Source organism: Meriones unguiculatus, chromosome 8, assembly GCF_030254825.1.
Source record: "Meriones unguiculatus strain TT.TT164.6M chromosome 8, Bangor_MerUng_6.1, whole genome shotgun sequence".
In the NCBI taxonomy this organism is placed as follows: Eukaryota; Metazoa; Chordata; class Mammalia; order Rodentia; family Muridae; genus Meriones; species Meriones unguiculatus.
This window is the reverse complement of record NC_083356.1, coordinates 120,224,374-120,251,135: the sequence shown is the minus strand read 5'-3', so window position 1 is coordinate 120,251,135 and position 26,762 is coordinate 120,224,374. Positions and strand designations below refer to the sequence as shown.

Sequence of the window (26,762 nt, the reverse complement as noted above, 5' to 3'; positions counted from 1 at the left end):
CCACGGAGATAACAAAGACATGGGTTTTAATTTTGAGGAGTTCACTTAGTATTCAGCAAAATAAACATGTAAATAACTGCAGCGCAAGCAGCAAAGTGTGTGCAGGGGCGGGATTTGGGAAGGGCACAGGGCCGCCAGGGCAGACCTAGCCCATAGGTGGAGGAAACAGAAAGCCCCGGAAAGAAGCAATAGAACAGGAAAACACGTCCTTTTTCTCCAGCCCTTCTCTCAATGGTGCCCTCTAGTTCACTGACTATAAACCTTCCAGGCACCAAGGATGAGAACAGCCACCAGTAACCAGCTGACTTCCTTCCTATAGCTTCTCAGAATGTGTGTCCCAATTGGACGGATTTTATTTTTAAGAATGTTCTTACCCGAAGCCAGGATTATCACCCACTTTTAGCGTTGTTTACCAGATTTGTCCTCTCTGACTTCTTCTGGGTTAAGCTTAGCACAGCTCTGCTGACATTCTAGAATGTGTATGAAGTCGACATTTGCACATTTGAAGTCAAATTAAAATGACAGCATATGATAGTGTTGTATGTTGTTACATATAGGGTGTTATAGTGTGTCGTTATGTTGCGTGATTTTAAGGACTAGTGTAGGCCCAGTGGGTTCATGAAGGTGTTTCCAAGTTTTTGCACGATGGGAGTTTTGACTTCCTATGAGAGCACCTAAGATTGCCGCAATCTCGGCTGCGTATTATACACGTGTCAGCATTTGTGGTATCTGCCAATCTCTTCTTTCCTCTGAGGTTTTGACTCTACAGGTTGGTAATCATTCCCCCGGCTTTGTTGCCAGTGAGAGAGGAAATGCTAACTTCAATTGAGGTATCTCAATGCTTAGAATTTCCGCCTCCCTGGAAACAATTCGGGCCCCCGTTTGTGGCCTGAGCTCTTTTAAGCTTGGCGGAATCCATTTTTCTAAGCAGAGTGGAGCAGGTTTTCCACCTCACTGTCACCTGGGGCAAGTCTCAGTCATGGGGTATAGTGTGGGGCTTGCTCTTGCCGTTCCGTCCCTCAGTCTGTCTTCCTGTGAGCTTTTTAGAGATCTGGCTATTTTTATTACCCACAGACACATTTCCGTTCTACCTTAGCTAGCTAGACTAAGAATATAACATGTTATGACCCCAAAATGTTGACAGTACTTTATAATGTTGAAACTTAGGTTCACTTTGTAAACATTTCCAAGTGCTAGTTTTATAAATACGGACTGTGATTTTTTTTTTTCTGTATTCCTTTAGGATGTCGTCTTTGTTAGGGTTACTATTATTGTGGTGGGATACTGTGAACAACATCGTGGAGAGGAAAAGGTTTATTTAGCTTACAGATCCTGAGTCACAGTTCACTGGTGGAAGCCAAGGCAGGGACTCAAACTAGATGGGAACCTTGAACCCTTGCTGATGCCAAGGCTGTGGAGGGATGCGCTTACTGCCTTCCTCCTCAAGGCCTGCTCAGCCTGTTTTCCTACAGAACCCAGGGCCACCTGTCCAGAGTGGTACCACCTGTGGGCTGGGGCCTCCCCCGTCAACTGCTAATTTAAGAAAATGACCTATAGGCTTGCCTACAGCTCAGTCTGATAGAGCCATCTTTCTCAATTGAAGCTCCCTCCCCTTAGACGACTACAACTTGTGTCAAGTTGACGTAAAACTTGCCAGCACAGATGGTAAGGTAAGAGCTGTGCTGTGTTTCAGCCATTCTTGGAAATCTTATGTTCACACAGTGGTTTAGGTTGACATTAGTTATTTGTAATTTAGAAACTGTAATGCCCTTTATTTGTGAATATTAAGTATATTACCCAGGTAACCATATGTTTTCTTTACTAAATTACTAGTATTTGGTTTGTACATAAGGTATTTTCATACCCCAAACAATAAAAACAAAAATTATTGGGAAATGATTCCTTGGAAGGAGCCATCTAAGTTTATTTAAGTAGTTTAAATGTTGTTAGAGTGAGAACCTCATGATTATGTCACCTTGGCCCAGTCTTCAGAAAAAACAAACAAACAAACAATAACAACAAAAAAAAACCATCTTAGTGAAGAATTGTGTTACAGGTATACAGAATACTACTGGTACTCACTGACTCTCCGGTACTCAGATTGACACCCACACACCTACAGTATCAATACCTTTAGGCAGAAACAGTGAACTCAGGTCATACCTCAGATCAGCAGATCTCAGATCTGCACACCACAAGCTATCGTCTCAGTGGAGAGGACAGGCCGGAAATGATGAGCCATGGGTCAAAAGCGTAAGGGGCTGTCTAGCCAGACGGGCAGAATGCTGATGCAGAGCAGGGATGAGCACACTATATCCTCTAGGATGGGCGGAGTATCCTTCCTGGCGAGGTCTGTTTGAGCAGAGTCTTGGATGGGGTATGAGCCAGAAATCGTCTTGGAACAGTGTGTCTGGGCAGAAGGAAGAACGGGAGTGCTGGAAGAGGTAGGTAGAGAGCAGAGAGCAGCCGGGAGCCAGAGACAAACCATTCGCTAGACTTCAGCTTGCGCGATGAGTAGGCAGAGAACCCCTGAAGCACTGGATTTCACAGAGTAGCTTCATCTGACCCACGCTCTTCCTAGCATGTGCTAGCTATGGACTTGAGAATGGTGGGGGCTGTGGAGAGGTGGACACATACAGACAGGCCACCATCACAGTTTCTAGGCAAGAGAAGTCTATGTCTGGGACAAAGCACATGCGGGGACTGGCACTTAGCACGTTGCCCCTGGGACTTAAGAACTGACTTTTTACACTTTAATTAGCACGAATGTGAATGCCTGTGTAAGGCTGCTGCAATGAGCTGTGTTATTCTTGAGCTCGTGGATACTGTCAGCATGGTTTTGCTTCCTGGCCAGTGTTTGTGTGGTGTAGGGAAGCTGACAGGTTGTACTTAGTAACAATTCATCAACTAAAAAGTCCATTTCCTAATCAGCCCTAAAATACTTGTCTTTTGGGCCACGGCACTGTTCTAATGTCCTCTATATGACTTCCACTACAGTCAGTATCGTGGGGACATTCTAGTCACGCAGGCCATTTACGACATTTCACCAGATGTCCCATGGGCTGTGGGAAAAAAAAAAACAATAAAATGCCAGAAAAATAACATACACTCTCATTTCTAGTGTCTTCTCTCAGTGTGCCACTTTTCTTAGCATTCAAAGTGTGCAGTGAAGTAGAATTCTGGAAAATTGTTATCACAAGTTCTGTGCAAAGCATCTGAAGGGTTTGCTGCAAGTCTGTTTGCTGCAGCTGTATTGTTCTAAAAGTCATGTAATATACTCATTTCTATTGCTGTATCTTAAAAAAAAAAAAAAAAACTGTATTTTTTTTCTCACCAGGTAGAGTCCTGGGGTTTTCGGCAGCACAGAGATAACAGGATGTCTCATAGTTTCTCATTGGCTTTATCTCTTATTATATGTTCACCAAACTCAGGTTAACATGGCTAAATGACTATTAAAAATAAATGATCATTCAACAAATTATACCATGTCTGTGCAAGGCTGGCATATGGATGCAAAAAATGCACAGATGTGCAAAACCAGATAAGATAACTCTTTATGTTCTGGTATGAAAATTCTTGAAGACTCTTTTTAAGTGGCAAACACACGATGTAAGCCAATTTGTGTTGGAGGGTAGGGGAGATCATATATACATATATATGTATATATATGTGTGTGTGTATATATATATTTCCATGTTGGTTTGTGTGTAATAATTAAATAATTAAATTTGCATTTCAGCTCAATTAGATTTTCTAAAACATGTTATGCAAATCAGGTGAAGGCTTGGAAACATACTGAGCAGGAGCTTGGAGCCTGGGTTCAGAGTGGTTAGAGTTTCAGTCATGTCTTTTTTATATGCACTTTACTTGCCTGGCATATTTCAAAATGTTAAATAAATGCCAAAACAGAAGTATCTTCCAACACCCAGATTTAAACTTGGGACTTTAATGGTGCACACCATAGTGCTAGACTTAGCATTAATAAGTATCCATCCACGAACAGGCCAAACATTGACATGAATCTCAGCTGTAGTCTCTGCTTTCCAAAAGCTCAGAGCACACTATCCCCAGATTTGAATTCGCTGCTAGGATTTCTCCAAATGGAAGTCAAGATGACGGAAGAAAAGAGGTTTAAGTAATCTTTCCCAAGACTTTGATTTCCATAAAAATGACAGTTTTGAGGGGAGAGAAGACATGACCGTGGCATTTGTGGGATGTTGTGGTTGATTGATGTACATCCTATTTCCTCTTACGCCAAGTACAGATTTAACAGGAGTATCCTGAGATGCCCCATATGAGAAAATCTGGGCCAATTTGTAAAAAAAGAGAAAACTAGACAAAACCCTCCCCTACACAGACACACACACACACACACACACACACACACACACACACACACACTGAGGGCCCAAAGGAATTGTTATGGTTGGTAACTCTCAAACTTAGCCTTTCGTTTCTCGCAGGGCAAGGCAGCAGGCAGTTAATTCCCTTGGGCTTTGTTTGTCTCAGAAAGCTGATGTTTTCTTTCCTTCACTGTGTGTGTGTGCATGTGTGTGTGTGTGTGTGTGTGTGTGATGGGTGCTCGAAGGATGACTTTGTGGATTCTGTCCTGTACATGTGTTCTGGGGGTCCAGCTCAGGTCAGGCTCGCACAGCGAGGACTGTTCCTGCAGGGCTGTCTCACTTCTCTGTATTAGATTCTACAGAGTGCACCTAACGTGCCTCTGGGCAGGACTTCTGTTGTGTTGTTGCTCCTATTTGTTTTTATTTATTCTGCTTGGTGTTCGTGAGCTTCCCGGATCTGTAGTTTGGTGCCTGTCATTAATTTTAGAGAGAATCTGAGTCATTACTAGAGTATTTTATTCTCTTTACTTTCTTCTTGTGGTACGGCAAGTACATGTGTGTTTTTAATCACATGTGCTTTGCCTTTGAAAATGTCTCAGCATTCCTAGATATGCTGAGTTTGGACACGGGACTGTGTCTTTTCCTCTTTGCATTCAGGTTGGAAAGGTTTCTGCTGACCTGTGTTCAGGATCACTGGGTCTTTTTCTAGTGATTGGGTACAGTCGACGGCTGAGCTCATCAATGTCAATGTCTTTCTCCTTTTACAGAGTGTGGAGATGTAGAGTTTTGTTTGATTCTTTTTTTCTTAGCATTTCTATCTCTCTGGTTTATGCCACCCAATACAATATTGTATCTTGCATACAATTTAATTAGTGCTATCAATAGAATAATTTCCATGGTTAACTTACATTACTCATTTAAACTTCCTGTCTGGCCATTCAAAAATCTGTGAACATCTATGTTTTATTCCAGTGTTTGGTTGGTGCTTCAAACTGAAGTCTCTCTTGTTTTCGTGCCTTGTCATTCTTATTATTGAAAGCCAGACATGGCGGGATCTGTGATAAGGATGGAGGTGAATAAGCTGCCTCAGTTACTGTTTTATTGCTGTGAAGAGACTTCATGGCTCAGCAGCTCCTATGAAAGGAAGCATTTAACTGGGGTTTTGCCCACAGTTTCAGCAGGTTAGTCCAGGTCATCATGGTGGGGAGCAGACAGACATGGTACTGGAGCAGCAGCTGAGAGCTTTACATCCTGATCCACAGGCAGTAGGCAGAGAGAGAGAGAAAGAAAGGGAGAGAGAGACTGGGCATGGCCTGAGCTTTGATACCTCCAGGGTCACACCTCCTCCAACAAGGACACTCCTCCTAATCCTTCCCAAACAATTCCACTAACTGGGGACCAAGCATCTGACTGTGTGAGCCTGTGGAGGCATTCTCACTCAGGCCACCTCATAGGCCTTTAGCCTAAAATATTCTACCGATCTGTCCAGGAGGTGGGTGCTATAGCGGGAGAGGTGAAATATCCGCAAGTCTTTCTAGTGTCCTTGTGTTTTTCCTGGTGAGAGCTCCTTAGAAAGAGTTAGAATCAGGGCTGGAGAGATGTCTCAGGGCTAAGAGCACAGGATGCTCCTGCAGAGGAGTTCGGTTCCCCAAACCAAAACATGGCCACCCACAACCCTCTGTAACTCCAATTCCAGGGCAATCTAATGCCCTCTTCTGGCTTCTGGGAGCACCAGCTACACATGTGATACATAGGCAAACATTCATACACATAAAATAAGTAAACAAATAGATGAAAGATAGAATTGATCTTTCAGCTCATTCCACTGGAATCTACTGGTTTTATGCTGGTTCTGGAGAAGGTGTGAGAGGAAGTCCAGTTAGTAGACCTGTGTCCCTGGCCTGTGACCTTCACAACTCTTTTTGTTTCGTTTTGTACTTTTTCTTAAACATAGAGATCCTAGAGTCTGGAATCTTCTTTTTAAAATTATTTTTATTGAGAATTGTATGCATGCATATATTGTGTTTTGATCAGATCTATCCCTACTCACTCCCAACTCCTCCTCCATGCCCCTACCACTTTTCTTTCCAGACTCCCTTTTCTCTCCCCACTTAGTCCACTTAGTGCCATCAGTGTGTGCAGGGGGTAGGACCATCTCCTGAAGGGCCTTGGAAAACCTCTCTGGGCTTAGCTTCCCGAAGACATCTTGCTCTTCTTCCAGTCAGCTACCAATAGCGTCTCAGCTAGGCATGGGACTTGATGGGCCCCCGCAACTGCCTCTTAGCTCCTGCTCTCCCACTCAGTTAATGCAGGAAGATGGATACTACATCTCCTTCTCCTGGTGAGGTCAGACAGCATGGGGTCTCTTCCCTGGGGAACAGCCCTTTACTGTGGAGAATTCTCACAGGATATTTCACAATATACTCCGCCTCTCCTTGCCTGAGCCACAAGGATATCCAATCGGCTCTTCACCGCAAAAGCCTGCTGGGGTTTAAATATTTAGAACACAGAGCTGCGGGGCCCACTGAAGACTGCTGCCCATCGTCAGTGGGTCCTGAAAAGCTGGTCCACATTCAGCCTCCGGCAGTTCAACAGGACTCTGTGATGCTTCGGCCACAGGTCAGCTGACCTCAGCCCCAGGCTGGCAGTGTAGACTGGAGCCTCACTTCTCTGATAAGCCCAAGAGAAGTCATTTTCATTTTGCTCAGCCATGCTCCACGCTCCTTCTTTGTCAAAGTATCTCTCTGTAGGCCAGGTTTGAGCTAGGAAAGTCTTAGAACAGCAGTTCTCAATCTGTGGGTCGCAACCCCTTTGTGGGGGGCAAACAACCCTTTCACAGGGGTCTTCTAAGACCATGGGAAAACAGATATTTACATTAAAATTCATAACACTAGCAAAATAACAGTTATGAAGCAGCAACAAAAATAATTTTGTGGTGGGGGGGTCACCACAACCTGAGGAATTGCACTAAAGAGTCACAGCATTCAGAGGGTTGAGAACCACTGTCTTAGGGGAAGAAACCCCCCCCACACACACACACACAGAAGCCAAAGGAGCCTAGAGATAGTGTTTTCATGATGACTTCACAAGTGGAAAAGCTTCGTTATTTCAGTGTCATAGAATCTGTCTACAAGCCTTCATCCTGAATTGTATTTCATCTGCCCAGCACTGGGGGTAGGGGGGAGGGAAGAGGGGTGACATGGAGGTAATGATGAGAATGAGGCAGACATTTCAAAGGCTTAGTTGCGATATTTCAAAATATGAAAACAGGGGACATGAACTCCTACAAGTATGTCATTTTCACTAGGAGATTGAATGTACTTTCCTCTTGCTCATCAGAAAGAAAGAAAGAGAGGGGGATTTGGAAGCCATGGTGCCGAAACATTTACTTGTGGGCTCATATGGACTTGCTAAGTGTTGAACCCATAGAAAGTTCAAGAGCTCATTTAAATCAGGCACTTTTCCCACCCTAATCCCCAATTTAGCCTTTCGAATTGCTTTGCACACCATAGGCCTTCATTAAATCCCTGGATCTGGTTGGATATGACTGCCATGCCTTTTTTTTTTTTCCCCTGGATGGCTGGTGTCTGCTCTGAGCTCTGTGTCCCCATCTAGCTTGTTATTCTTGTTTCTTGGCTTAAGATGTTGTGCCTTGCAAGAGGCTTCTGTGAGCGAACACTTGACTAAAAAGAATCACCCTGCTTTCAAAGGGGTCTGAATATGATTTTTCGTGAGGCCTATTACAAGGCCTCATCTACCTCATTATATCTACTTGGGGGTTATTGTGTGCCTTGTAATGGAAGCTAAATTCATATTTTTCATCACCTGATTCATATTTCTAAATTGGCTCACATGCCAAAAGGAATATTTTTTCCCCTCACTGTTTTCCCCTTTCACTGGTAATAGAAACATAATAAAAAGCAGTTGAAAGAGCACCCCTTCCCTAAAACAAACAAAAACCAATTATGGTTAGTCCTGAGGGAAGTCTTCAGGGGAGACAGCCAAGGAAACGCTGAACGCGTCTGCCCTTATCTGTCCTCCCTGCTTGCCATTTGACGATCACATGTTCACAGCCCGGCTTGGACCCTTTCGTGCCCATGGGGATCTCTATCAACACGAGAATGTGTTGAAATGTATAAAATTTAATCAGAGAGGGCCCATTCTTTGTCCGACTCCCTGTGATATGTGCATTCTAGCTACAGGTCAAAATAGGGACCAGCTCTTGGACACAAGCCAAGCGGTCATTCCTGAAGCCCCCTGCACTGTGATGGCTTCCCATCGGCCCCTCCTCTTCTGAACCCAACAGGAAATGTGCCTGGAGGATATAGGACAATAAGAGGGTGGGAGGGCTGGGGTACTATGTGGTGAAATTCTGCCCCAGACTGTGGCTGCTCAGACCACCTGGTAGGGCTGGCCCTTCAGATAATGCTCATGTCCTTCCCATGCTCGGCAGGGGGCTGGCCTCTGCACGCATGCTTCCTGGCTCCCTGTCCTTCAGGCTGGTTTTCTAGCTTTGGTTCTCAGTAATATTACTATACTGCTGTTTCTCTCCCCCCCACCCCCATTTAACCAATCATTGATATGATGAAATGATTCCCTTATTTCTCTAGCGTCTGAACAGAGGGAGATTTGGCATGGGTGGATCTTGCATCCCTCTTGGCAATGGATAGACTGGTCTCATCAGTAGCAGCAACTATGCTTGGGGGGTGGGGGGGCTCTTGAGACCTTCCAAGTCCTAGTGTCCTCCAGGACACTTGGATGAAGCTCTCATGATTCCTCCTTCTTCCTGTGAACTCTTTCCAGGGGCTTCTTCTGCTAACATAGGGCTTGGCTGAGTGGATCTATCTGGCTTCCCTGGCTTCCCCAACTTGTAAATCTGTTTCCCAGCAGAGAATTCCCTCTGTAATAAAGTGTCTGAGTGGTTTCTATTCTGCATGGACTTCTGTGACATCCTCTCTCTCTGGCATATTTAGCTTATCCCTGAGGGTATCAATGTAAGCGTTTTATTCTTATCAAGGTGTGTCTTAGTTAGGGTTTCTATGGCTGTGAAGAGACACCCTGACCATAGCAACTCTCAATAGGGAAATATTTAATGGGGCTGGCTTATAGTTCAGAGGTTTAGTCCATTATTGTCATGGTTGCGTGCGGGCAGACGTGGTGCTGGAACAGTAGCTGCGAGTTCAGCATCTGGATCCGCAGGCAGCAGGAAGAGAGAGCAAGCCACAAGGCCTGACTTGAGCTTCTGAGACCTCAATGTCTTAGAACTTTGACCCCACCTCGAGTGACACACTTCCTCCAACAAGGACCCTCTGCCTAATAGTGCCACTCCCTGCTGGTCTACGGCGGCGTTTATATTCAAACCACCACAAATTGCTCTTTGGACAGTTAATTTTGACTAAACATACTGCATGCTGCAATGGGTGTGATCTCAGTTAGTAAAAAAATGACAATTTATGGCTGAAAATTTCATTAAGATCAAATCTGATGCCTGGTCCTAGAAGGACTGGCCAGCGTGTTGCGCCCTTTTCACAGAATACAAAATCTTCCAACACGAGCGCTAAGAAGGAGAGGGGCGGGGATAGTGGCAGGGCTGTGGTGGTGGTGGTGACTGGACCTACAAGGTAGACACCAGAGCAGCCGTTCTCAACCTGTGGGTCGAGACCCCTTTGCGTGGGTCACACACCAGACACTCTGCATTTCACACACTGACACTACAGTTCATAACAGTAGCAGAATTGCAGTTTTGAAGCAGTGGTGAAATAACTTTATGGTTGGGGGGTCACTGCAACATGAGGAACTGCATTAAAGGGTTGGGCATTAGGTGGTTGAGAACCACTGCTCTAGAGTAAACTAGACGTAGAGCGAACTCTCAGCAATCCCAGACAGTAGCCGTATGCGCTCAGGCATGTCCCTACATGTCTCTGGCCTTAGTTTTCTCAGCGAAATAATAATAATAATAGTGAAACAAGGAGCTAGCACCAATGGAGGAGCTAAAAACTTGTCTCTAGGGAATGTTTTCTTACTTGAACACTTCACATTTTGTCTGTCTTTCCTAACTATTTGCAAAATGCAACTAGAATGAATTTCCTTAGTTCTCTATAGCACAGCCAAGGGGGAATTTACTTGAAAGTCAAGGGGAAACAAATTGGAAATAAGCAGATGGAAGTGTAGTCACACTAGTGGCATCGGAGTCCCTGACCAGGCCTTGGCCAGTGATAGTTTCCCAGGGACCCGTCTGCCTGTCTCAATTCTGTCTATATCAACATTCACTGCCAAGCTCTGTCACTTTCTCAGAGCTCCTGAGTGAATGTAGTATTCCCTTCAGAGTCAAAGACTGGTCCTCTGAAGAGAACTCTTTCCCTGATTCCCCTGAGTGTCTCCCTCACGGGCTTTATTTAAATAAAGAGGCATCCCCTCCTCAAAGCACCCATTCATGGTGTTGCCCCAAACCTAACATCTCTGAGGTGGAGAAGGTTGGGGAACATTGCTTTTTCAACAGATGAAACACTCCTGGCCATGGAGCTGGTTGCTAGGATTGTCTAGCTGAAAGAACCCTGTGTACGTTTTATGCCTTCAGAAGTCACAAATCAAAGAGAATGTTTTGGTTGAGGCTTGATGCTTTCTCCTGCTTTAGTAATCCTTCCATTTCAAGGTTCCAAGGGACCACACACACACACACACACACACACACACACACACACAAAACCTAATCGAACAAATAAACCAAACTAGGTACCGCTTTTAGCATTTTGTTACAATATAGTAGAAACAATTGAAAAAAATATATATAATCTTCAAATAGTTTCATTCAGTCCACCAAAAACAAAAAGAAAAAACATTTATCAGCTATCCTCAGTTTGGGCTTCCCCTTGACCTCCAGCTTACCCTGCTTCTTGGAGATGGAACTGAAAAGAAGAAAAAAAGAGTTAGCTTTTCATAGAAAAGAAAAGGTTGTCCATCTGCTCACGTCCATCTGCTCTAGACCTCTCTCTCCAGAACAGGAGGAAGGGGTGAGTTTCTAGAATAACCAGAAGCCTTCACCATTAGGTCCCTCACCGGGGGAGCCTCACAGATGTGCCGCTCCCTGTGCACAGAGGGGACAGGATCATGGAGCTGAAGCTCATAGCTGGGAAGCACACAGCAAGACTCAGCTGTGTGGGACCGTTTCCCTGGATGGCCAAGGCTCGGGGCTAAGTACAGGCGTTTCAGGGCCTCACAGCAACTCCTCCGTCTCAGCTCTGCCGTGAGGAAGCCAGGGATTGTCAGGACACGCCATTTTGAATTGGACCACATTGACCTCTTTGGTCTATGCTTGTTCTAAGTGGTGTGTGCCCACACACGGCGTCAGTCTCCGTGGGTGGAGTCTGCTGGATGCCAGTCACGTGAAAAAAAATGTTGAAATGGGTGAGTTCAAGGAGCCTGCAGCCATCCTGAACAAACCTGTGCCTTGTCCCTGCTGGTTTTTCAAGTTTAATATTCATTTCTCCAGTTAACTCTATTATAATATTAAAAGCACCAACCTGCCTGAAAAGTGCTACTGATAAAGGCAAATAAAATGTTTATGTGTGCGTATTCACATTGAGGCTTACAGTGTTTCTTAAATCTAATATTGACTGTCATCTCCCTCGATGGTTATGTGTTTTAAATGAAAAGTAGAGATGAACTCGCCAACATACCTTTTCTGTAAATAACTCCTATTCGCAAAAAGCAGAGAGGTGTTGATATAAAGGTTACCATCTCTATGTCAGTGTTTGGGGATGGCTTTAGAAAACTGCCGCTCACTGAGTGGACCCAGACAATCAAATCAATGAGCCCACAGGGCAGTAGTGACCTTAAAACGGAGGTGCCAGCAAGACTGGGCTGCCTTTAGAGACTCAAGGGTGCTCTCTCTCTCTCTCTCTCTCTCTCTCTCCCCCCTCCGTCTCTCTGTGTCTCTTTCCTATGTTATCTCTGTCTCTATCTCTCTGTTTCTCTCCCTCTCCATCCTCCTCCTACTCCTCCCTGCCCTTTGCTTGTCTGTTCCCCTTCGAAGGCTTCTGGTATTCCTGGATTCTGTTGCTGACTCCTCTTCTCTCTGCTGTCTGGTGCTGGCATTCTGCCTCCCATTCTTACATCCTTTAACAAACCCTCTCACACACACACATACACACACACACACACAGGAACACCAGGTTAAGTCTCCCTGTTTTGCTCAGCCACACCCACGTCATTCTTTGCCATGTTCTGGTAATAAAGATGTGTGCATCTTTGGGAAACCAGCGTTGTGTATAGGTAAGGAGCCCCAGTCAACTAAAGCTCCAAAGAAATGAAATACCATCATGCAGTTCGAAAGTGTTTCAAACAGCCCTGTGTCCATGGCTCCTCCACCACTCTCAACTAGACACATTTGGAAAGGTCATTGCCAGATGTGTGAGATAACAAAGATTAGGGGGTTCCATGCTACAGAAACAGGGCTCCTCCCTAGATCCAGATATAGTGCATCCGTCTAAAGAATGTGTTTCATTCGAAGAGTGCTGTCTAGACCCTGGAGCCAATCTGACTTGGAATAGAATCTTGAAGGCCACACAGTTTTCTCAGAAAAAGAGAAACACGCCAACTGCCTCCATTGAATTCTAGAAGCTTGAGTACAAGAAGATACATGTAAAAGCAAAACAACAAAACCAAAACAACAACAACACTGCAGAGGAGGTCTTAACTACACAAGAGAAAAGGGAACAGTCACCTCACCCCAAATCAATACTTTATCCACAGCCCGGGATAGACAGGTCGCTCTAACCTCCAACTGTTTTGTCTTGTTTTGCTTTCTTCCCTGCTCTGACGTTTGTTATGCTTTGACCAGCTGCCTTTTCCTTTCTCATTAAGCCTACAAACATTGAATCATTCCTGTTTGGTTCTTTTTCTTTTCATTTTGAGCAATTTATATTTAAATGTTGGCAAACTGAATCGTCCAATTTGCCCTCTGAATGCCTGTGCATTCAAGTTCTTTTAAAAGGCAGCCTTTCCCTCTTTTTTAAAATTCTATTTTGAGTTTCATAAAAATTGGTGTTTCTTATTATTCCCAACCCATAATTTTCTTTACTGAACTTTTTGTTTAATTTTCTTTTGCTTTAACATTTTATTTTTCAGACACCTCTCATTGAACCTCACGTTCCTCTCCGTCCTGATAACACCATTACCAAGGTAATGGGATGTAGGTGGGTTGATGAGCCATCCAAGCTCGCATCTTAAGTACCACTGGAGGTGTTTCCCGTGTCATAGCATCATGCCAAGGCTCCTCACACCCACTTCCTAGTGTCAATAAATATGCAGTGTGTCTTGGTTCTGCACATAAAGCAGTGACCTGTCACACGAGGGAGCAATGTGAATATGTATGAGAGAGCTGTGTTTTCCTATCCAGACTCTGATTAGAATATGCTTTAAGAATTCAATGGACTTATTTCCCGTCTATGAACTCTCTTTTCCTCTCTCCTCCTCCCACCTGATTAAACCCCAGGTCCCTTCAGAGAAGATCCTCAGAGCTGGAAAAATTTTACGCATTGCTATTCTCTCTCGAGCACCCCACATGATAAGAGACAGAAAATACCACCTAAAGACGTACAGGTATGTGTGCTCATTCTGATGGCTCGGCACCCCCATTCATGTTTTATGAAAGTGGAACAAATAGCCTCTTTTATAGGGACCCCAAGTTCCAGCTTGATTTAGCCTCAGAATTACAGGAAGTTGCTCCTTACCTAATTTGTGCAGGCATGAACAAGGAGAAGCGCCTTTTGTGTTTCTGTTTGCCAGCATCTTTCAGTGGACCTACTAAGTTCAGCCAGCATTCACATGGGCCTTATTCGTGCCCCAGTGATGTCAACAGGCCACTTCCATTTGTGGTTCACCACATTCCTGCCAGAAAGGTAGATCTAGGTATGTGTTCATTTCTCAGATGATAAAACTGAGCCAGGGCAAAGAGATTAGACAAGCAAGATTTAAACCAAGTATGGTTGATCAGTAGATCCAGTGATTTATTCTTTTATAAGTCATGTAAAAGGCTCTGAGGATACAGAAGTGAGTAAAATATACGAAGTCTTTTACGGGGTTTGTTTTCTAGTAGAGTTTTATTTTAATTAGATGCTTAGCCTGGGGGAGGAGTGTGTGTGCTTTCTGAAGCCAGAGGAGGGCATTAGGCCTCCTGACCCACCACTGTCTATCTTGTTCCTTTGAGGCAGAGTCTCTCACTGAACCTGGAGGTAGACTGACATCTCCCCTATCTTCCTGTCACAGTCCTAGAGTGACAGGCATGTGCCTGTACCTGGCCACACTTAGCTTTTTGCCCTGGGCATCCAGACTCAGGTCCTCACGCTTGTATGGCGGATGGCCTTCCCTAGCCACCCTGCTCTCTCCAGCCCTGTGTCTCCACTAGCTGGCTATTTTCAGAAATTACATCTGCAAGCCTTGTTTCGCAACCCTAAAAGTTAATCTGTCTGGCCCCTGTGCCTCATATACACCATTACATTTTCCAAGGAGAGTCAAGGTTAAAACAAAAACAAACAAACAAACAAACAAACAAAAAAAAGCCAAGGAAAACTAACACATGTGTGTCCCAAAGTCCACAGAGGTCAACCCTTTTTTTTTTCAGTCCTTTGGCCCTTTAGCTTTAAATGGGCCTCAAAATCTCACAAAGCTGGAAAGATCTTTTTTCTTGAATATTTTAAGATGTATGTTCCCTTAATTTTTGACTTGCGTTGGGGAAATTCTACTAAATATGTCATGTTTGGTGACAAATACTGGAAACTGGAAGTCAGAAACTGATCCCTTCCTTGTGCCATCGTGCTGAGACTTAAACCCTGACGTGGAGGTGTTATGTCTGTCCCACACCCTATGACACAAACTAATGATCTGTTGGTGATGACTGGACACCCCTGGAAGCCACAGCACGGTTTCGTCTTCCAGAGCAGTTGGAGTTCTTGCCCCAGAACTGTACAAGCAAGCTCCACCCCTTTTCTCCCTCCTGCTCGTCACTATCACATTATGATGCCTTCAGGGTCAGAGAGTTAAGGGCCCTCCAGATCCACTGTCATCCCCAATGACCACTGGGCTTCAGGGGGAAGGTCAGCTCTGAAGTGTAGGGGCCATTTAGTGGAAAGGATACCCAGGGACTCTTTTCTGTGCCCCTGTTGTGTGTTCTGGCTCCAAAAATCCCTTTGCCTTCTCTAGAAACTTGACACTCCAAGTCATCTCTGTTGCTTGTGCCCTTTTATATATATATATACTTTAAGAGCAATCATTGAATTAAAAGCCAAATAAAATTACTTCTATACTTTTTTAAATTTTTTTAATTTTTTATTTAACTTTTATTAATTACACTTTATTCACTTTGTATCACCCCATAAGCCCCTCCCTGCTCCCCTCCCTTTCCCACTAATAAACTACCAAATTGTAAGAGAGATACTTGTTTGTTTTGTATGTTTAGTTCAGAGGTATATGGTTCATTCAGAGTGAAGATGTAGGCGTCTCTTCACCCTTTGCTAGGTGATATATGGTACAAACTGGCCTTCTCAACAGCCCTTCCTGGCACAGGGTCAGTCCATCCCATCTGCTCTGACAGAACGTAGGGATTCTAGAACATTAGAACATGAGAAGGCCTCCAAGGCCATCACCTCTTCTTCCTTTCTCTTACAGAGAAGGGAGCAAAACAGAGACCTGGCCAGAGCCACAGAGCTAATGGGTAGCGACCCTGCTGTTCGACCTCACAGCTTCTCTGCTTCAAGACTTTCCCCAAAGTGGCCCAGGACAGGGAACCCACCTCAGTTTGTGCTACAGTCTCTCAGTCTCTGCTCATACCCAGAGGCTGTCCCACTCTTAGCTTACAAAGGGAGGTAACCAATGAGTCAGGCCCAGCTGCTCGCAGGCAGCTACTCTGGGCCTCCCTGCCCTAGTCCACTGTCCCTTGGGATCTGTCCCTAGGACTTCAAGACTCCATTTTCGCCCTTGTGCCAAACACACACACACACACACACACACACACACACAGAGAACACCTGCTCTGTTTTCTCACCCCACTCAGAGTTTCCTAATATGTACATGTATAATTGTGTATTTCCCAACTCTTACATGTAGTTTGTCTACCAGACCAACTCACTACTGGGGTCAGCCTTGGGACTAACAGGTGAATATACAGGGAGAAGCTAGTGTTGTTACATGACAGATTCTGTATGTGTTAATGTGCATTACACAGAATCCTCTCAGAGAGATTTGCATTGCTAATTGCTTATTTCTCCCAACACACCTCGCACTGAAGTGTTCCGGGACCAGCTCCCAGTGATGGAAGGGAGGATAGTGCTCTCCCTCTACCAGCCCTTCCAGCAGCCTGGTGCCTTGAGTATTAGTGTTTTTCGCTTACACGACCCTGCTGACAAGATGCAAGGGCGTAAGGCTATCTACCCTACAGCGTAGTCCTTGCCTTGATCCCTCTATGGCACCACACTCTCTGGAAGGCTCTCCCCTGAAAGACTGTCTTCCACTCTATCTGCAAAGGGGTGGCTTTCCCATCTTCCGTGTCTCCTCTCCTTCAGACAATGCTGTGTTGGGACCGAGCTGGTAGACTGGATGATACAGCAAACGTCCTGTGTTCACTCCCGGACACAAGCTGTGGGCATGTGGCAGGTCTTGCTGGAAGACAGTGTTCTAAACCACGGTAAGATGAGCCACGGGCTTTGGAAAAACCTCAAGAAATGCTGACGGTATTTCCCCGGGTGAGCCATAGCTGAATTTCCAAGTGGGCAAGAAAGAATTATGATCCCCTTAAAGAACTCCCAAGCTAGTGTCTTCATTTAGGAATACAGATGCAGTGAGCGGACGCTATTGATTGCTATGTTCCACCATTGTACCTTCCTAACTTCCGAGAATGAAGGGAAGGAAAATGAAATTGCAACCGGAGTGCATCAGCTCCAATTATGTTTATTAGTTTGCATTCATGGTTCATTGATAGTGTGATTATACTCCAAGCATTGCCTAGCAGTCCTGATGCAAGGGCAGAATGAAAGAGCAATGAAATGTGTGGCCGGGCTGATGACATGAAAGTAAGTAATGAATTCAGAAGCTGCCTTTTAACTGTGCCACTGTCTGGGAGAGCCAATTTGTATACCGGCAGGATGACCATATTTAAAATCAGAGCTGTGCTCTGCAATTGCCGTCTCTAGTAACCGCGGCAGCCCTCGCTGAACAGGAGAGCCACTCGGGGCTGGTGTGTGGCTGTCACTGAACTGCTCACACCTCTTGTTTAAGACTCCTTTGCTAAACGTGAAAATATTCAAATCATCCGTTTCATTTGCCGACACCTGGGAACGCGGGGAGGATGATTTTGCTAGACTTTCTCAGACTTGAGTGTGCACGCCAATCACCTGGGCCTCTTGTTGAAATGCAGATTCCAACTCTGCAGGTCTGGGATGGATTCTAAGCATATCGTTTTGCAAAAAGTGCCTGTATGTTGCTGATGCGGCTTCAGCTGCGGCCCCTGTTTGGGGGATCTGCAAGGGTCTACCACTGTTCTCTGCCCTTGAGCATGTTGACAGCCATGCTTAAAAAGGGACTAAGCGGCTTTCTGACATAGAGTTGAGGGGTTCTATCCTAGTTCACCCTCTCTTTCTAACAGACACTTAAATCTTGTTGCTGATCGCTTGGTTGGTACGTGTGAGTTCCTGGGTTTGAGACCCCAGCTTTACCAAAACGAAGGGAGGACTTGGTTTTCCTGAAGATTGAAACTGCCAAGAAAATGACCACAAATTCCTTCAGGGAGTCTGTGACCTAGAAGCGGGGTCTGGTTGGCTCTGTTCATATCACTCATTAATGCTCCTGTAAAACCGTCTCTCTCCAAATGGGGCGAGAAGCGCACACAGAACGAAAAGCCTAAGTTCTGACCTCCCGAAGGAATGTCCCCTGTAAGACTGTCCTCTCAGGCCAGTCCACAGCATTCTCTTCCAGTGAGTTTTCCAGTTTGGGACACACGCCCCACAGTGTAGAAAATGCCACCCAGGCGTGATGTGTTCATTCCATAAAAGCTGGCATGTGCCCAGGAGGCCCGGGGAGGCAAAATCGGGTGGGTCCAGGAGGCTGTGGTGGCACTCGGTGCCCCTTCCAGCCGCCCCGCCTGGGTGACGTGGAGTCTGAAGGGCTCAGACTCTGCAGGGCTGCAAGGCTGTCTTGTGGGACTCCCGCCCTGAGCTCCTGGCAGGGCGCGGTGGGGCGCAGCTTCGAGCCCCCGTGACCCCCGCCTCCATGTTTCCCACAGTGGACCAGGAGCGCCATTTCCAAGACAAATATTTATTTTATCGGTTTCTGGACGACGAGCACGAGGATGCCCCTTTGCCTACTGAGGAAGAGAAGAAGGAGTGCGATGAGGAACTCCAGGACACCATGCTGCTGCTGTCGCAGATGGGCCCCGACGCCCACATGCGGATGATCCTGCGCAAACCGTAAGTGAGAGCCGGTGGCTCACCTGACCGTCCCAGGCTGATGCAGGCACACCTGGGGAGGGCTGGGGGCAAAAGTCCTGGCCTTCACTGGCATCGGAGGAGAGGCAACAAAGGGGTGATACTACAGCGGTGTTTCGTCTCTACCTTATTTTTAGCTTTGAACCCCGCAAAACTCCACTTTCCCCTCATGGGAGTTTAAGCTGTAGATCTTGATAGCAGATGCCTCAGGGTATCAACCTGGAGCCCCCATATTAAGTGACCTTTGGCCAATCCAGCAAACTAACACTGATCTGCTTCTATGCCAGGCTGAGGCAGCCCCTTTCCTCATAGTGCTAGAGGAAAATGTCCTGAGAAGCAAAGCTCTAGTACCTGTGTTTCATTCATTCATTATTCATTCTCTTGGTAACATCTTCAAGGCCTCCATTCAGTCAGTGAGGTATCTGGAAACCACCTTGTCTGGTACCGCTGACCACAAGCTGCCATTGACAACCCTGAGATATTTAATTAGGGCCAAAGAAGGAAAATAACTGTCACGCTCCTGTGATGTTCAAGACATTCTACTGATTACTCCAGGACATGCAAAGCATGACTTCCCCCTCAGGGAGACCTTTGGAGTAGGGGTGGCTTGGCACTAGATTTGGAAGCCCCACACACAGGCTTATGTTTTTCATGCTGGAAATAAAACCTCCCTCCACCATACAACCAGTGCCGGGCAGCGAGGGATGTCAACTCAGAGTCACTGGCTCGGCTGACCTGCCTTTGTTATCAGGTCTCTGCAAGAACATTCAGTTTCATGTCTGCTATGTCCACTAGGCACTTTCCAAGAGAGAGCCGGCCCTCAGACAGACTTCCCTAGCTCTGTCCCTCAGCCCAAGCCACAAAAGCCTCTGAGTATAGCTTTCTGTCTTTCCCCCAGGACTCTTTCCCTTTCACTGGCCCATACTCCAAACTGCACAGGCTTTTCAACACATGCCATTTTTGTCACACCATGTCCCCTTTGTCCAAACTCTCTCTTGGGGCTTCATCTCCCACACAGAGCATTTCAAAGGCCTTTCCCTCATCCCAGCTGCTCCTGTCATCCTTAACTCTAGAACCATGGCTTTCCTCTCTTTCAGCCTCAATACCCTTTCTTCAAACAGACATTTAATAGAAGAATCCAAAATATCAAATAGAAAAGCCAGAGCTTCACTGACCTAAGCAGGAGTGCAGTCCAAGGAACCTGCCCAGCCAATTTATGCTCTGTCTGCCCTGAAGGACCATGGGGAGGGTGGCTGAGGGCACGAGAATGCCCTGGGGCCGGGAGACTCAAATGAACAACGCCGCCAGCAGCCATGCTTCTCCTCAGTCAGCCTCCCTCCCTTTCCGGGACCCAGTCGTCCATCACCTGTCCTTCTCGATCAGTTCCTGGATCAATCCCCTTTCTGCTGTTTTCCTAGATGTCATGCTCATTCAAGCCACTATCCTTCTGCAGTTCTGAGTTAGGCTGCGACAGACCCGGAGGCATTTGGAAATCTAAGGGGGGCAGGGGGAGGGGCAGGTTGTCAGAATACATGAGTGGACACAGAGGCTGTTGGCATCCTTTGGGCAGAGATGAAGACCACGGGATACCAATGGCATTCAGTGTCGAGGAACCCTACCACGTGTGCCCTGCAAACAGCTTCCTCCTCCTGACAAAGCAGCTATAACCTGGGAGTCTGTGAACTCCCAGGTTATTGGCAATCACTCAATACCATTTTTCTTCATCAAACCCTCATTCACCAGCACTTACTGGCCACCTAGCTTGTTCTGGATGCTGAGGAATGACGTTAAGAAGGAACAAGAGGGTTGTTCCCTCTTTCTGTAAATATGTGTGAACAGAAGACAGCTCTTAAGGCCCATGAGCAATGACTCAATCAGAACTGTATTGCTACCCCCCATAATGGACAAGGTCATGTGTGTCAACATCCTATAACTCCCCTGCATCACCCTAGTGTGGAATAGTCAGACTATGTCTCCAACAAGGAAGCCATCAGCAAACGTTTGCTAAGGAGTGAGTCCACAGCCCCCACCAATCCTTCCTCAGCTCTTCCTTACTTCAAAGAGGAAGGAATGCCATTGAATTCACCAACACTTTCAAGAACTTCCAAAGTAGATTAAGAAGAGAAAATTGTTCCTACCATTGAGGAATTTGTAATCCAATGAGAAAAGCATTACCAAATTAGAGCCAAATGAGACAGACATTAATTGCTTTATACTCCAGACTTCATGGCTAGGTTTCATGAATTATCCCTAGAAAAAGAATCCTCTGGATTGGGGGTTAAGACCTTACCCAGCATGTGTGAATGAGGCTATTGGTTCAATTCCCAGCACCCCCAAAAGGAGATGCTCCATTTTCTTCCACACCGCAATTATCGTGTAAACCCTAGAAACCCAAATCTTCAAAGAAAATTTATTTCCCATGCTTGTCTGCAGTTGACCTCTGGCTGTTGAGTGGAGTATTTTCATGTGGCGTTGTGGCTCAGGCCTGGGATCTGAGCATGTTAGCGGCAGAGATAGAGGAACTTGAAGCTTGAGGTTCCCCAGAGTAACAAAGCAACTTCAAGCCAGTTTGGAGTACATATGGACATCCTGTCTCAAAATACAAACAAACAACAAACAAACAAACAACAAACAAACAAACAAAAACAACAAGCCAAGAAGATAAAGATCCACTGACATTCTAAGATGTATCATCTGGGGATGTTTTTCCCATCTTCCCCAGTTTTTTAATTTGGCACTTGGGTTAGGGGTGGCAGTGCTCATTTTGGCTTATAGATTTTCTTCCTACTTGAATGGCAGTGCCTAAGGGATGGGAAAGTGAAAAGTAAAGAATCTAGTTTTGTGAGCCACACAATCAAGTTCTACACACACATACACACATTTCTTGATTGGGTGTTTTTCAATTTTCTAGTGATCTTTGGAGATACCATTTAAGAGGAAAGAAAAGAAGCCAGCTTGGCTAAGAATCGCCAGGAGCACCCCTGTTCTTGGAGCGACTGACTAAGCACTTTGCTCTTGGAGGCCAAGGCCAAGTCCACAGGTCCTGGGGAGATTGTCCCCTTACTGCCCAAACTGCCGAGTCACTGAGAACTGTGGAGCCATGGCACACATTGGCTCGATGTCAGCTGGGCCAAGGCCCCTAGTTTTTGAACTCAGCACAGCTGCATTTATAATAGTCACCACTGCCAGAGAGGTTGCAGAACTCTGATAATTACTGGGAAAGAAATAACACAATATTCTTTGATGAGAAGATTACTTTGAGAATTTGATTGTATAATGACGATGTTGCTTTGAAAGGTACTTCCTATTGTTCTGAGTCTGAGACTCGCTAGCTAAAAAAAAAAAAGTGTCACTTGTTTTGACAGGCTACTTAGAAAAATTCTCTGTTTATTACATTAACTGCAGCATTTTAACTGTCAAACTATGAAAGAATGTTCTGCAGTTTAAAAAACAGAATAGAGCTTCAGGGCGAAATTTTTGGCACACTCTTGTTGCTATTGGTATTGAAAGAAAAAAAAAACATACATTCTGAATGTGAAATTAGCTTTTTTTTTAAATGTGGTGGCAGACAGAGTGACTCACAATGCCCATCGTGGCTGCGCAGGTGTGGACCTGGATGGCATTTGGGGGCAAATGCTACAGAACAGTGACAGGTTGACGGTGCTGTTGTTGCAGCGTTGAGACAGGGCCATCAAACACAAACGAGCTCTCAGAGCTCATTGTTTTGACTTTGCTTTGTTTATGAGTCTGAACACGAGAGGTTACTCTGCACACACAGACCCAGCAGAGACTCTTACGTGCAGAAGTGGGCATCCAGGTGCGTTCAAGCAGGCGCTTTGGATAGGACCCCACGGGCCAAAAGATGCAGAGGTAATGGGGTGGGTCGAATACTGTAAAAAGTAAAGCCAGCTGGATACAGAGAGGCTTTGTAGAGACAGGATTCTCCTGCATACAAGCCTTGCAGATCCTTCCATGAAGGGTAAAGCAGCAGGCCCCCCCACACACACACTTTAAAGGGGTCTCTCAGAGCCTTGCCTAGAGTGGGAGGGAAATGAAGCTTGTATTTCTCAAATCTAATTCAAGGTCTGCCATTCTGAAATTTCCTAAATCCTAGAAGCTTAAGTGGCTGGAAAAGAAAGAAGTCCATTGAGCCTGGAGTGAGTGAATAATGGCAAAGGAAAATTAGATGGCCATATTTAAAAAAAAAAAAATTAGCAAGTTCCGGAGTCTTCCAAATGAACTTGAAATTCGTAAACTTTAATCAATTCATTTTATGTAATCAGTGCAAAGTTTTAGACATGTGCATGAGGCAGGAAATGAGTTGTGTAGGAAAACGCTAGGAAGGGTTGAGGGTTGTCCTCCCCTGCCTGTTGATGGCTCTGATGCCTAACAGCTCTGCTGACTTACTGTGCGCTCTCCACATTTGTTAGCAGGCATCAAGGAGCTTTATCTTGCTTAGCAAATTTTGTCTTTTCAAGTGTGTTGTTTTATTTGTGGTGTGTGTGTGTGTGTGTGTGTGTGTGTGGTCGCATGTGCCTGCACGCAGTTGCCTTCAGAGGCCAGAAGAGGGTATTGGATTTCTTGTGGGTTTGCTGATGTAGGGCATTGGGGGACTGAACTGGGATTTTCAGGAAGAGCAGGAAGCCCTCTTAACCACTGAGCCATCTCTCCATCCCTGCTTGTCTTAACTGGATCTTTATTTGTCCAGACTCTTTTTGAGGATGTGAAGTTTGAAATCCTGATATTTTAGTAAGGTATCTTTACTCTGGAAGTCTCAGATTCACCAGCAGAAAGTCATTGGTGGTTTTCACTTCTGGGGAGGATGTGCTCGGCAGGAGAATGTTCACCTTCAGGTGGTCCATCCTCACACGATGGTGGGAGGAAAGAAGAAGCCTGCGCCCAGGAGCTGAAGCTAGGAAACAGGCCTGCTCTGTGGACCTTTCCCCCGGTGCACCCTCCAGTGTGGGCCTTTCCCACAGTGAACCCTTCAGTGCTCAGCAAACTGTTCTCCCTGCAAAGGTTGCCCTGTCGTCATTGAGAGCTGAGAGAACATAACTGCACAAGAGATGCCACTGAGCGTGTCATTTCTGGAGGTTAGACTAACATCTCCCCTATAAAAGCAGTGTGCCATGTTCTGCTCGTGTCTGTATAACTCAAGAAAACACACTGAATTGCTGCCGTTACAGTTCAGACCCAGGACAGCGTTTCTGTAGCTACACACTTATACTTCAGGGTTCCCAGCAAGATTAGCTTAAGTTCTTAACTACTTCCTATTGTTCAGGTCAATCTACTTGTTGTAGAAAATTTGGAAACTACTAGGAGTTTCAAAGAAATGCCTAGCACACTCAGTCCTCTCTCCCAGATATAATTGCTACTGCTACTAATATTTCGTTAGCTAGCTCTCGGTGATTTTCAGGCTTTCTTTCTCCTTTCTTTCTTTCTTTCTTTCTTTCTTTCTTTCTTTCTTTCTTTCTTTCTTTCTTTCTTTCTTTCTTTCTCTTTCTTTCTTCCTTCCTTCCTTCCTTCCCTCCCTCCCTCCCTCCCTCCCTCCCTCTTTCTTTCTTTCTTTCTTTCTTTCTTTCTTTCTTTCTTTCTCTCTCTCTTTCTACAATTAGTGGTATAAGGTTCTCTAGAGCTAGAGTTCTAAGGAGGCATGGCATGTGCTATGTCCCTGCATGCTTTTGTTTTGTGATGGAAGGATGTGTGGGTTGATTTTCTGCTTCTTAGGATCAACAAAGACTATTGCCTCAGTGCTCTTCCTCCCAAAACAGAGAAGGAGCTTCTAGCTGGGCAGGGGCACAGGTGTGGTGGCCAGAAGCATGCTGGGAAAGCAAAGTGCTGCCTGATGCTGACGGAGTACCCAGACAGGGAGCAGAATTAAATCAGGGTCAGATTAGGGGAGGCCAGCTGTGCCATCTTTGGGCGTTAGAAGGAATTTGTAGCCATTTCAGGGCACCGTGGAAGAGCATGAAGGAAAGATGTGAATGGTCAGATACACAGCACATTGATCTCTGAAGGTGAATTCTCTGATGACTGTAGAGAATGCACCAGAGAGGCCAAGCCTGAGAACAGCTAGATATTTGTATGAGAATAAAATTAATGGGTTTTGGAGAAGTTAATGATACCATTTGAAATACATGCATGCACTCCAAGAGCTTGCTAAATAACTTGTCAGTAATGTGGAGCATGAGAGCCAGGATTCTATTTCCACAGATTTGCCACCAACACATCCAACATCTCTCGGGTACAAATCTCAAAGAATTTAATAATGTCTGCTAGCCATCTCCCTGCTTTCCAAGGGCTTGCAAATGGAAACTCAAACACAGTTGTATTTAATGATAGGCAGATTTATTAAGTGCATGTGTGTTAGGCACTGGGCTAAATAATTCTTTAATTCGATTCTCTCAACCAACTATGAGGCAATCAACATACTTCTCACCTTGTACATTAGGAAACAGAAGCTTAAGCAAAGCCAGCTGCCTGTATTTATCCAAATTATGGTGGACTCAGAATTTGATCTCCATGGCTAGCTCCAGACTGTGTTCCACCTGCCACAGTCCTAAAGGGACTCAGAATAGCTTTGAGGGTTGTGTTTGGGTCATTGGTGAGAAAAGATGTCATGGAGATCGGATTTTAAAGTAGTTATTACAAGATTACCTCATCTCATTAAATAATTCCTCTATAAATTTGAAATACAAGCGTAGCACATTCAGTAAGTTATTAGCTTTGGGAGAGGTTCTGATGCTGTCTCAGCCTATAAGGGGTTATAGTGATGGAGATTATTCTTTTTGTAAGCTCCTGGAGCCTGTAGTTCTCCTACGTGTACCTCATGCACTGAGCTCTAGTCCGTATGGTCAGTAGCAGTGTACATGTGGTTATGCAGGTGTAACAGTGTTCAAATGCCCTGATTCCACAGAAGTAAAATGGTTTATGATTAGTGTTTCCAGATTAAACATAGGATACCAATTAAATTGAGATTTCAGATGAGCAATGCTTTCTTAAAACTATATGTACTTCATGCATTGTTTTTGAGGCAGAGTTTCACTATGTAGACCAGGATAGCTTCAGACTTAGACATACCTGCCTGCCTCTGTCTCTGGAGGGCTGGGACTAACGGGGTATACAACCATACCTGTTTCTCATGCATCATTTTATTTGCTAAAACTGGTCCCTGGCTTGAGATTATTAGTTGGCTCATCTTTGCAGCTGTCTGGAAGAGTTTTTGGAAAACTTGTAAGGAGACAAACCCCAGATGGGTGGAGCCACCTTACTCCACCAGAACCACACACAAAACCTAATGACTCATATTGGAATAGAACTATGTAGTTTACATGGTGATCTCATATTCTTCAACTCTTTGAAGCATTAAATAATGCTATAAACTTTATGTGGCTAGTTATAACTTTCGTTGTTCAGAAGAAGAAAGTGAGCTGAATGGAATGTCAAGCAATTCTCTTCTTGTTGCGATATTCTTTCCTCCCTGCAAAGTTGTTTCAGATTTCTTCTTTCTAGTAGAGTTAGTGAATCAAAAGAAGATGACCAAAGAAGAAGAGGAGAAGGAGGAGGAAGGAGAAGAATAAGGAAGGGGCAGGAAGAGGGGAAAGGGGGAAGAAAGGAAGGAGGAAGAAGAAAAGAAAACAACTCACCTTATCCCTGATAAGAACTGACAGTTTCCTGAGAAAAAAGTAAAGCTAACAATGTGTCCCTACAGTGCTTCGGGACATTTGCATTTTCTATTGCTCCCAAAACCAGAGTGTGAGCTTTGCCATCTGACTCCATACTCATTGGCTTATCCTCTTCTACTTAATGCTTGGGTATTTCAAAAGAAAATACTACCAGTTGTACATCTTACAAAGTTTAATGTTAGGAGCTGGAGAGATGACTCAGTGGTTAAGAGCACTTACTACTCCTGTAGAGAACTGGGATTTAGTTCCTAAAAACATTT

General features: G+C 45.1%; 1 protein-coding gene across 6 annotated transcripts in view; it reads left to right on the top strand.

The window, feature by feature from the left end:
• Rapgef4 (Rap guanine nucleotide exchange factor 4) overlaps positions 1–26,762 on the top strand; it is a 266,011-nt gene that overhangs the window by 171,696 nt on the left and 67,553 nt on the right. For 2 of the 6 annotated variants that reach the window (XM_060390453.1, XM_060390454.1), the window contains 4 exons: positions 13,470–13,523; positions 13,837–13,943; positions 16,901–17,022; positions 18,616–18,799. In XM_060390453.1, the coding sequence (XP_060246436.1) occupies positions 13,470–13,523; positions 13,837–13,943; positions 16,901–17,022; positions 18,616–18,799 (467 nt within the window). Of the gene's footprint in view, positions 1–13,469; positions 13,524–13,836; positions 13,944–16,900; positions 17,023–18,615; positions 18,804–26,762 lie in introns of those variants that run through there. The other 4 variants (XM_060390452.1, XM_060390455.1, XM_060390456.1 and 1 more) reach the window with 3 other exon arrangements.